This window comes from Nothoprocta perdicaria, unplaced genomic scaffold, assembly GCF_003342845.1.
Source record: "Nothoprocta perdicaria isolate Ctin4 unplaced genomic scaffold, notPer1 scaffold_466, whole genome shotgun sequence".
NCBI lineage: Eukaryota > Metazoa > Chordata > Aves > Tinamiformes > Tinamidae > Nothoprocta > Nothoprocta perdicaria.
Window position 1 is genome coordinate 30764 of NW_020455717.1, and position 12343 is coordinate 43106.

Consider the following 12343-nt stretch of genomic DNA (forward strand, 5'->3'; position numbering starts at 1 on the left):
GCTGCTGCTGCTGCGCCGCGGGGGGCGCTGTGAACTGGGGGCGCTGCTGCTGCTGCGCCGCGGGGCGCCCGCGGGGGGCGCTGTGAACTGGGGGCGCTGCTGCTGCTGCGCCGCGGGGCGCCCGCGGGGGGGCGCTGCCGACTCGGGGCGCTGCCGACGTCCCGCAGGTCCCTCCGTAACTCCGGGAAGGATCATGCAAAACAGGCATTCCCCAAGGATTTTGGTAGGGCGACGATGAAGCAGGAGCCTGGATAAAGATCTGTCACGGGACCTATTATTTCCCGAACCAGGAGTCCCTCACACAGTATTTCTTCCACTAAATTCTAATCAGGACACTCGCGGCTAGTGAATGGGTCCAGAAATCTGTTACCGTATCCGTCACATCACTGATACCATCGTATCCCAGCCCCAAGTTCCTATCTAAAATTCACCATCTGGGTTTGTCCACCACCCCYGGGTTCGTCCTCCTCCCCTGCAAAACCACGCTGAGACTGTGGTTTTCCAGGATGGCCGGTCAATATTTAACCCTTTGGTCCTTACCGTGCTATTCCTCACATCCCAACACAGGTCCTTAGGTTCCCCTCACCACCGTGGCCTCCCCATTCCCCTTTCACTGGAAGGAGAAGTCAAATAAATAAATAACAGAGTTGTGCCCTGCCGCCTTCTCTAGTCTCCACCCCCTCGAGCGGAGTTTTTAAGCGGGAGAGGAGGCGTTTGGGGACTGGGATGCAGAAAGCACTGAGCCGGCCTGGGCTGTAGGAGGGAATCATCGGCRGAGCGCAGAGCCAAAGGTAGGTGCTGCTCCGCACCTGCTTCACCCCCTGCATTCCCCACTTGCAACACCAGTGGCATTACCGTTAAATACTAATAAACGTGATTGTTTATTAATTGCCGTTGTGCTTTAGCGGCGTTTAGCTGAGCTTTCGGTGCGCGAAAGGACTTGGGGTCGCGAGCTGCTCCAAGGGAGTCTCAGCAGGAGCCTGCAGGGCAAGGGCAGCCAGCCAGCCCCGGGCTGGGGAGGAGGAAATCCCCCTGAAAAGTTTAAATCAAAGCAGGAATAAACAAATGTCTCGATGCTGAGCGGGGAGCCAAAGAGCCGGCTGTGAGAGGAGAATTTATTGGCTTCCAGGGAGATCGGGCTCCGCGTTTCTGCTCCCAACCAGGATCATGGAGGGACAGCGAGGAGGAGGGCGGATCTTGTGCAGCTCTCCCTGAAAACTCTTTTCACATGCAACCAAAACCACAGGAAACATCCAGAGTGATTCCCAAAGGGAAGAGGGGCTTTGATGTAGCTGTTTCCTCCAGTGTCTCCAAGGACTTTGAGCTCTTGCTATCCCTTTTACTCCTTTTCTCCCAAAAAGGGAGGTTTGTCCCATGCCACCCTTTAAAGGGAAACAGCAACGACTCTGAATATCCATCTGCTCCCTTCAGAAGGCAGGAAAAGACGGAGACCATCTGCCAGGAGAGGGGTTTATCAGGAGGAAAAACACCAGTGCTGCAGATGCAGATCAAAGCAGCACTCGCTAATGGACAGACCTGGGGCACTGCAGGGAAGGAATTTAGTGGGGAGTCATTTGTAGTCGCTGCTTCTCCAATGACTTTCTTGTGACCTTGACAAAATGCTTTTCCAGGTCCTTTTCCACACCTCTAAGATACACTCATAGCCTTGCTGCTCAGAAAGGCTGTTGCTAAAGGTAAAATGATTCCTAGGTAAAATGTGGGATTTAAGGTCTCCCTGCCGCTGATGCTTCCGTGGAGGTAACGCATCGGCACGCTCCACATCCATGTTCCATGCGCTGAGTCCACGCTAGCTGCTCAATACTTGCACCACGTGTGGCATCTCAGAACGTCGAAACACGCATTAAAACAAGCAGCTTCCAGCTCATTTTGCATCCTAAGAGAATTAGGCCTATCACTCATTATGTGCTCAGGGTATCATATGGGGATCATGTCCTAACCTACCTGAGAACGCAGAATCCAAGTGTCAAAATAACCCACTGGGGCCTCTGACTTTTTGCTGGATTATTTCTCCGTCGGGAGGAAGCAAAAGAGCAGCGCAGCAGGCACAGCAGAGCTCTGCAAGAAAGAGCATTGCTAGCAGGAGCCCGCGTGCAGGCTGGTAAACACAGTCTTTTCCAAACAGCCGTATGGTTTCAGTTTGATAGGGCTTATCATTCATAACATTCCAGCTGACTGGCATAGGTCCTGCCTTTCCCAAAAAGCTGGCTAAAAAGGCAAAGCTGCTAATATGTGTTAGCAATTCTCCACGCAGAACAGGAGAGCAGTCACAAAAGGACAGGAGGAGGAGGAGGAGGAGGAGGAGTGTGGAAGGGCCTTAGCACCATAATACCAGGCAGCCTGAACCAGGGCAGCAAAAATAAGAGCGTCTGTATTTCAAGTCACTTCTTTATCTTCGAGAAAACCCTTAGAAAAGAAAAAGGGCACTTCAATCTCTCTCCCTTTTTTAGTCTTGGATCTGAGCTTATGACTAATTCATCTGTTGCATTCCAGTTTACCAAGCTATTATCCAGCTGCCTTCTCTGTCTTTATGTAAATAGACCTGAACTCCTGGTTTCTGAAAGTAGTAAATAACGGCTTGGGTTGGCTTTCTACTTGCTCAAGGACCATATGAAGATCATGTCAAAGATCTGGAAACAGAGTTGAAGCAGCAATGAGACTACCTTGCCCATTTCTCTGCCTCACTCCCAGCTCCTGCTGTGTGTAGGAGCTATAGCAATAATGCCCTTAAAGGAAGAAGAAAAAATACACCTTTTGGTGCTGAACTTGGTGCAAGAGAGTGATGTTCTGATCTACATCACACTCAATTATTATCCACACTGGCTGCAATGGGGGTTCTGACTGCTGTGTAATCAACCTCCCCCCCCATAAAGTTATTGTCCAATAAAAAAAATCAGATTAGATAATAAGTCAGAGTTTACTGGAGTTCTCTTACATACCTCCATTTTCCTGATCCTTTCCAGTTACTGTAAGGTCATCAGAATAAAAGAAAGGACAAAAGAGATTTTTTTTAAGAGAATTTTCCTACAAGGATGAGTTGAAGAGCCAGGAGCTCGTAACAAAGTCCCCTTACCCGCAGCAGCAGCAAGGCCACCTCAGAGAGCCCTTCACAGCTTTGGTCTCCTACATTCCTGCTTTATTCCCCAGTTATTAGGAATAGAAATGTGTTTTGGTGCAACTAGGGGGCAAAGATATGTTGCTTAATCGCAGCCATAAACTTTTTTTTCCCCTGAAAAAAGCAGCTGGCTTATGAAATCCCCCCCCGCCATGCTGAGATTTTTCCCTACCTAGCAACTGCCCTAAAGCAACACACACTTCCACAAAGCTGCTTTGCTCCTGTGAAAGAAACCACTTGTTTTTCTCCTTTTGTCAGCAGAAAAACTGGGGGAAGGGAAAGCCGAGGACAAGGTGGTGCAGTCAGTGACTACAAAGATCCAAACTCGGGCTTCTGCCAAGGAATTGCCCACGCAAAGGCAGCTAGGAATACGTTTTGTTACAGAAGGACGAATTACAGAGYGATCGCAGTGCCCAAGTGCTGTCTGTGGTGAGCCACGTCAGAGCAGGAGCTTCAGCTGATAGGAAATCAGGATCTGAGGAGGAAGATTTTCAAAGTGCCTGAGAGGAATGGAGGCAGAGATCCAGACTGATCCTAAGCAGCAGCCGCTTCGTAGCAGATGGTGAGAGGTGCCTGCGAGCTCCTTCCCAGGACAGCGCTGCAAGACACGCTGTGGAAACGAGCGCGGAGGAAACAAAAACTCCTCACGTGAGACGGAGAAAGGCTTTGTCCACAKGGCAGAGCTGCTGAAGGGATTAAAAGGAGCAAGAGGGAGTCGTGACGGCGGCGAAGTGACACAAGGGAAGAAAAGCTGTAACGGATAAATGAGCATGCCAGGCCAAAAGCTGGCTTGCCGAGCCAGCTATCACGCTCTCACTTCCAGCAAAAGCATATGACAGCAGCAGAAATTAAAAGCTCAGCCAGGGCAAACAGGGAGAAGATAGAGAAATACTCAAAACCAAATGTACAGCARGGCCGTCCTGATGCATCCCCATCACAGCCTCTTTCCTGTCATTAGAAGGCCATGAGATCCTCTCTATAGGAGGCCCTTGCTCATAGGCCGAGATGGAATCTGTGCATTAAATGCAAATCCAAACTACTGTCACTGCAGACAGACCTTTAGCAGGAACACTAGCCGCAGCGACTAAGAACTGCAGTGGAAAGTGGATTTAACAGCTTCACCTGCCCAAACCTTAATTTCAACCTGCAACTCCCCACACACTGTGAACACTTTTTTCCTTTTGTCTCTACAGGAACTGGAGATTTGGGGGTGATGTGGAAACCACAGAGAATGGGAAGCAAACTCTCCTGTCTCCTCTTACTGCTGGGAGTATTCAGCACCGCTCAGTGCCAGGTAACAGGCCAARGGAGCGACACGACTCTTGCTTGGGAAAAATCAGAAGCAATTTTGCTTTGCTGCTTGTCAGCTGGGCAAAAATAACTGCTTGCTCCCTTCTACCTCCTCGTTAGTGGGCAATTAAAYCTGTCGGCTTAAACCTCCTGCAAATAATGGACAGCTGACAAGCTTTAGTTGGCAGTTAGAGTGCCCCAGGAGCACATAATCACTTCAGTCAGCACCTCCATTGCCAAGCTCATGTCACTCAGCGGGCAAGTAGTAACCTGGTAGGCTATGGTAATGTMATGATTTACAGTTCTTTGTACCCCTGCTGAAGCACTAACAGGCACTTTCCACTGTGCCAGCTGATAGCAAGGGCAGAGAGTTGCTCAGATGCCCCCTGATTTGCAGCACATCAAGGAAAGGACTGGCTTTTTGGTGGCACGTGTTTTCTCAAGGAGCAGTTACTCACAGGATGTCCCTTTTCTACTCGCAGGGCTTCCGCACGCGGTTCAAACGGGGAGCCAGGTCTCGAGGTAAGCTGGGAAAACTCCGTCCTTCTCCCTGGAGCTTTAGGGACAGAAGCAGGGCAGAGCAGATGGTGCGGAGGGAATGCAGCTTGCAGGCTGGTTGCTGTGGTTATGCAGGGAGGCCTGAGCATGGGCAACAAAGGAGACAAAACACTGGAATATTAACACCTTCCACCATTCACACAGTGAAGTTTCCCTCTCCCTTTAATTCAAAGGCTGAAGAAGCTGGTGAATAACAGAATTGTGCATCTAGCAGCTCRGCAGTAACACAGATGGGACAGGTCTGGTCTGGCAAGACAAAAAGCTGGCCCAGTACACAGATAGTGGCCTATCCCAGCTGCTGCTCTCCTGGAAAGGGAGATGTCGTCCTTTGCTCAGCCGTTTCTGTTCCAGGAATCTCTAAAAGAGGCTTCCCTGTCTCCCATTACAGCCACTTGCACAGACCACTCATCTGGAGAGATTTTCCAGCACRGGGGCACCTGGCTGAGGCTCTCGGGGAGCAGAATAGAATATTGTAGGTGTGACAGCGGTTGGAGTCGCTGCCACAGCGTGCCCATCAGAGGTGAGTATGGAGCACRCGCTGCGTTAAAAAGGCCGTAAACACAGGGCAATAACAAGCAGGCAGGACAAAACGGAGCAGAGCCGTCAGGAGATGGATGCACGTGTTGCTTCTGTGCAGCCTAACGGTGTTTCCTGGCTTCTCTGCTCCACAGAGTGTCCTAGGAATAAATGCTTCAATGGAGGACAGTGTTCACAGGCCTATTACTCCCCCCAGCTCTTCATCTGCCAGTGCCGCCGAGGCTTCTCAGGGAAGCAGTGTGAAACAGGTGACTATATAGATCCTATACGAGCTCCTGCTAGGTGACCTGCTGCTGGCTTTGGCTCCAAGGCCTAGAAGGAAGAGATCCCTAGAAGCTGCTTCTGTTCTGAAGCTATTTCTACAGAGAATGCTTTAATTCTACACAGTTGGTGGTGTTTCTTGCTAAAATTTTGAATTTTGGAGCTGAAGGCCTTTGCGCTTGTTTGCAACCTGTCAGACAAGGTGTTTCCAGTGACTGTAGGAGACATCCAGGAGCTAGCTTTAAACAGAAGAAGGGAAACCGGGTTTGGGATGATGGCCTTTTTGTGATGTTTTGTTCCCTTCTGTTCAGACACCGAAGTGAAGTGCTACCAAGACGCTGGAGTAACGTACAGGGGCACATGGAGCACGACCAAGAGCGGGGCTCAATGCCTAAACTGGAACATGAACGGATTGAGGGAGTGGAAGTTCAGCGGCCAAAGAGAGGACGCTGCAGAGCTGGGCCTGGGCAACCACAACTACTGCAGGTGAGCGACTGGTGGCCCAGGACAGTCCCACGGGCGAGCACAAGGCCCAGAAAAGGCTGCTCCGACACTGGGCACCGCCAAAAGCACCTGCAATTGCAGCCTCTTGCTGCTTCTCTGTGCCTAAAACTCCCTTTGGAAGCTCCCGGGGTCTTTCCAAGTCTGCCTCCTCCTCCAGATGCTCCAAACACTCTCTAAAATATACTGCTTCCCACACAAACTGCACTGCAACTGAGCTCTCCCTTCCCGCTCCTGCCTGGCTCAGCCCCGTCTCCCTGTACTCCACACTTCAAACAGGAAGGGACGTTATTGCTGATGGCTCAGTCCACCTTCCCCCTGCACAGCAAGACCAAGCTATGGAAGGAGACGGCACCCCTGGAACTAACACCACAGGCTTTAGGGTAACATCAACCCCTATAACTCTTGCAGAAATCCAGATGAGGACGCCAAACCTTGGTGCTACGTCTACAAAGGGGGAAAGTACAGCTGGGAATATTGCACTGTGCCCTCCTGTTCCAAAGGTAGGTGCAGGGAGACAGGGAAAGGATGGTAGAGGCTCCCCCATTCACTGCATTTTTAAGAATTCTCTATGGACTTCATCTGTTGCTATCAATGGAAAATGTTAAACAACTGTTTTTAACATTCATGATGCAGAGACAGAAATAAGAATAGCCGATCTAGAGTTGTCTTGCCAAAAATTACAATAAGGCCACCGYGTTTTATCCATTAACATGCAACTTTCTTATTGAAGTTGGGAACATCAACTGCAAAGCTGGAAGAGGCACGGATTACAGAGGCAGCCACAGCGTCACCAGCTCTGGAGCTACCTGTTTGAGGTGGAATTCTCGAATCCTTGCCAATAAATTGTACACTGCTTGGAGGAGAGATGCCTACCAGCTGGGCCTTGGTAGTCACAATTTCTGTCGGTACGTAGGCAGTTATGGTATGAATTATATATATGTTGTATGTATATATATATGTATAGAGTTCACTGAGGTACTCTTGAATCAGAGTTCTGGCTTTTTATATGAATTACTGAAGCGCAGGAGATGCAGCACTGCTGGGAACGAAGCTCAGTGCCAAGAGGGCAAGTGGAACGAAGATGAGCATCTATGTTTCTCTCTACCATCAGATGCCATAGATGCAAATTCCACATGTTGCTAGTGCCCATTTCCAGGAAGATCAMAAAACGGTGCATTCGGTCTCCATCTGCGCTTTATTTGGGTGTCTCCGTCTCCCCAGAGCTGCTAAAGCAACTAGCTTTTCTTGTTCCTGTGCTGCAGGAATCCTGACAATGACAGCAAGCCTTGGTGCCACGTGCTGAAAGGGAACCAGCTCACCTGGGAGTTCTGCAACGTGCCTACTTGCTGTAAGAAACCTAGCGCTCCTGCTTGCCCCTTTCCTTGAGGGGCTACTGCTCCGCATGTCCTGCATGTCCAGCTCAAGCCTCTTTCAGAAAAATAAGGACTGGAAAAAAGACTTCTTGGGGTTAGAAAGGGATTCTGTGGTTTGGCTCTCACAGAAGTGCCTTTCTYTCTGCCAACAAAGATGACTACAGAATTGGCAATGGAGAGAAAAGGCAGGGCTCCCTTGCTGTGGTTTGCAGAATCCAGTACTAGTTTCCTAGGAACTGAGGCTGATCCTGGGAAGCTCATGCCAGGCTTACTCAGCACTCAGCCTTTCCACGCAAAGGCAGCGCAAGAAGGGCCAAACCCAGAGCCCCCTTGGGGTTTGTCGTCCACAGCCACCTGCGGCTTGAGGGAGCGCAGCGCCCGCCGGTACCGGCTCCGAGGCGGCTCCCGCGCCGACATCRCCGCTCACCCCTGGCAGGCGGCCGTGCTGGCGCGGAACCGCCGCGCGCCCGGCGAGCGCTTCCTCTGCGGGGGAATCCTCGTCGGCTCCTGCTGGGTTTTGTCGGCCGCTCACTGCTTTGAGGAAGGGTGAGTTCCGAAGCCTGCGGGAAAAGCAGGAGAAAGAGSGGGAGAATGGAAGCGTCCAGCGCAGCCGCAGGGGAAGGATGAGGCTTGGAGGATACGTTTAGACTATTGTAGTAAAAGGATAAGCAAGTGTGATGAATGTTGCATCTAGGCRTTTACTGGAAAAACGAGCTGTGTGGCGTTGTCATACCTCAGCAGGACAGCAAAGTGCACAAGGCAGCACAGAGTGCAGAGCTGTCTGCAACTTGAGAGCAGGAAGGGTTTGATAGAGGAGCTCTGCCTTGATTGCTGTAAGCAATTAGTCCCCCAATCAAGGCAACTAAGACACCCAAGGTCGATCTGTCTGGTAGTTAAGAGTGCCAAAATAAGGGAAGTGAAGCTCAAGCTCCAACAGCACCTGCAGGGGAAGGATTCACTCCAGTGTGGGAAGAACATTGACCTCTTTTGTTCCTCAGCTTCAGTGCAAGTCAGCTGAAGATTGTGCTGGGCAGGAATTCTCGAGCAACTCCTGAGGAGAACGAACAAAAATTTGAAGTGAAGAGATACACCAAGCACCCAAAATTTGACTCGGAAAACTTGGACAATGATATCGGTAAGAATTCACCTGACCTGATGACTGGGAGGGTTACGGTTGGCTCAAGCTTGTTGTTCAAGCAGGGGACTTTCTTTGACTCTTCAGCTCTGCTGCAGCTGAAGTCGGACTCGGAGCAATGCGCTGTCGAGACGAATATCGTGCGGGCCGCCTGCCTGCCCACGCCGGACCTGCAGCTGCCCGACTGGACCGAATGCGAGATCTCTGGTTATGGCAAAGATGAGGAATGTGAGTACGAGATGCAATTTATCCAAAGTTTACCCCTCCGCTCAATAATTTCTGCCTCTAGTGTTGCCAAATGCGTGACCCTTGAAATACTGTATGGATTTCAGTGAGCACTGCAAAAGGAACATCCACAAAAGCTTTTTTTTCTCTAAGTTATTTCACGTATCTGCATGGGCTGGCAGAGTTTCCTCGACACTCTCCAACAGTGGAAAGACTGCAGGAGATGCACTGGATGTGAAGCATATTTTTGCTGTGAAAAGTTTAGGTTTTGTCGTTCTGCTGGAAATCCATTTTGCCACGGTTTCCTATACTACACAATTGCAGATTGTTGCCTTATTATAAAAGATTCATAAGCTGTGCAGTAATTAGTAAAGAAAAGCTGAAGAAGTAGCCATCCCAATTATATAGAAAGAGGCCAAGCTGCTTATTAAATGAGTTAATAAATAGCTAAGCAACAAATATGGGAAAAAAAAAGTTTGAAAGTACACCCAGGTCAACCTATACAAAGAAGAAAGCACTGCCACATTCTCCCAATTTATTTTTATCCTCTTTAAATTGTAAACTCCTTGAGGCAAGGACTTTGCTTGTGAAGCATCCATTGTAAAACAGAGATCTAAACATGACTTGAACTCCTTTCGAGTTTTTGGAATAGCCTCAAAGATTTAACATTAAAAATAGCAAAGACTGCTTTTAAAGTATTGCGAGTAGCTCATCTTCAGCAGTCCTTCCTGGGAACACGTGATAAACTATCTGCGAGGGGAAGGATGCTGCAAATTAGAATCCAAAAGCAGACATTAAAAACAACAAGCCTGCCAACTTTCGGCTTTGTGCAGCTGCACGGCAAAATAAAGCCGAGCTTCCCCCACCCTCCAAAAAGCCAGTCCAGTCCAGTCCAGCACAGCACAAAACCGCATTCCTGTCCAGTTACAAAGTCTTGTATACCATGAGACTTTGGTATACCCAGAAAGTCTGGCTTTGTTAGAGTAAGTCTAGTAGAAAGTACCCTTTTCATACAGTTTCTGAGTTTTCCAAGGCATTTCTTGTGATTTTATTTTGATTGCTCCAACGGTGCAAAGTGCTCTCCAGCTGAGGAACCCACTAGTCTTTAATTCGCAGGCTGCAAAAGCCTCTGAAACACTTAAGCTGGTGCTGTTTTTAACCATGGGGCTAAGTTTAAGGAGCAATGCTCTCTTGCAACTGGATTTCGAGTTGTTCTCAATTAACAAACAGTACCTCCCTGGATTAAAAAAGACCCTTTGGAAAGGAAATACGAGTTATCTTTCCTTCGCCTCACCCCAATCCCCACCCTGCTACTTGTGTGTCCTCTCCCCAAACCCATCAGCAGGAAAACAGAAGCTGAAGCGCAGAATTCAAAGGCATACATTAATTTCCCTTCTAGTTTCTCCCTTTTACTCAGAGCACTTGAAGGAGGGTCACGTCAGACTGTTCCCAGCCGGGCGCTGCACGACGCAGCATCTAGACAACCGGACAGTTACGGACAACATGTTGTGCGCCGGAGACACGAGGAACCTGGATGATGCCTGCAAGGTGAAGCCAATTCCGCTTGTCTCTTATTTTCCAATTCTAGACTTGACAGGTCAAGTTAATCAAGCAAAAAAGACTCGGGAATAAAATTAGTGAAGCCCAATGTTAGGCTACACGCAAGTTCTAGTGGACTTCTGTTCAAMAAAATAGCATTGAGGGCTTCTCTCTGATTTTTTTCTCCTCTTTCCACTCCCTATAGCTGGGAAAACAGGTCACACACAACCAAAACAAACCAGGACAATACAGATCAAAAATCTCAAATATAGGAAATGCCACCAAAGCAAGTAGGAAACTCCACCTCAACAGGGTTTCCTAATATTCTCTCTTAGTGAGCACATAAAACATACAGCATGAGATCGTTGAAGAGGAAGGGGGTGCTGCTGTATTGAAAAGCAAAGAACTGAACAAGCTGTGACACGAGAAACAGGAAGGCACATGTCCTACTGTAATATCTAAAGATTAACATTCTTCCCGTTTCAACAGCTCTTTAATAAATATACTTTCATATTACTCACAGCAATATAAAGTATTCTGGACTTTTAGAGTTTAAAGGGGCCTATTTCTTTGGTTGCTCCTAACAACACCTCAGCTAAATTTCCTAACAGCTGAGCACCAGGCAGTTGGAAAGTGATCATTTTGGTTGTGTGCCCTGATGTTGAAGGGAGCACTGAATATTCTGCAAAATACAAAAGTGCTGCTCAATTCTGCTATCAGAATACAAAAGTGCTGCTCTCAAGTATACTACAAACTGCTATCTCCTGCTGCAGAGCATGTACGATATTTATCTAGGCAGCGTAGGTGCAAGCTAGAGCAGCGTTAGAGCTGGTGAGGAAAGGAAGCAACAGGGATGCTCACAGAGCTGCTGCCTCCCTGCAGGGTGACTCCGGAGGGCCGCTGGTCTGCATGAAGGACGAGCGCATGTTTGCCATCGGCATCATCAGCTGGGGAATCGGCTGCGGCCGCAAGGACGTGCCCGGCGTTTACACCAACGTGAGCCGTTACCTCGACTGGATTCAGGACAACATGAAACCCTGAGGACGACGCACGGACTTGCCCGAGCCTCCTGGCCGCGTGTCCCCATGGAGCCCTTTGGGGAGTTCTTCTCCTCTGCCTCTCCGGAGCAGACGGGGCAAGACTTGAACAGCGTGAAGTGTGTTTGGAGCACACACAGGCATGGGTCTTCCAGAACGTGGCCCTAAGGCAGAAATGGTCTTATTTCCCGAAGAATTGGTTATTATTTAAATTAATTTTCCCCAAATCCTCTCTAGCTTGGGCTGTTCCCATCTGGGTCTCACAGCAAAAGGACCATACTTTTCTACTATCCATTTCATAAACATACTGCAAGGCCACTTTTGTGGGGGGGAAAAAAGGGGTTTTATGTATTTATTTACATTGAAAGATTTTATACTACACAGATATTTGAAGTTTTCTGTGCTTGTTGTTTGGTTTTCTTTTCCTTCTTGTTTGAAGAGTAAAACTTCTACCACTGCAAGAACTGACAAGCCTAAACTTGTCCACCCAAACATAAAAATAAATCTACACTTTAGATYTGTAGTTTTCTTAATACATCACTGGATTTGTTAATAAAAGTGTCATTTCCTCTTTGGCTGTAAATATGGAAGATGTTCCAATCTGGATCAAACTTGGTGCTAAGCCGTTCTACTTTGGTTATTATCTACAGGGCAGAACAAATGGCCAGGGCCATGAGAGCAGGCTCAGGCCTGCTAGATTAACATGCACAACTAAAGATCAAGGCGAATTATACTCAGCTGGATTTATCCT

The 12343-nt window shown here is 48.7% G+C and overlaps 1 protein-coding gene across 2 annotated transcripts; it reads left to right on the forward strand.

Moving 5' to 3' along the window:
• The first annotated feature begins 732 nt into the window (after positions 1–732).
• Positions 733–12343, forward strand: PLAT (plasminogen activator, tissue type). Of its 2 annotated transcripts, XM_026046989.1 has the most exons (14): positions 733–791; positions 4327–4427; positions 4906–4945; positions 5370–5501; positions 5653–5766; positions 6091–6265; positions 6692–6783; positions 7014–7188; positions 7546–7631; positions 8007–8202; positions 8655–8791; positions 8879–9019; positions 10416–10564; positions 11438–12343. In XM_026046989.1, exons 2-14 carry the CDS (start codon positions 4347–4349, stop codon positions 11594–11596), a joined length of 1677 nt encoding a protein of 558 aa, XP_025902774.1. In that variant the 5' UTR covers positions 733–791; positions 4327–4346; the 3' UTR covers positions 11597–12343. The 2 variants fall into 2 exon arrangements, with proteins under 2 accessions (XP_025902774.1, XP_025902775.1); XM_026046990.1 differs by lacking the exons at positions 5370–5501; positions 5653–5766.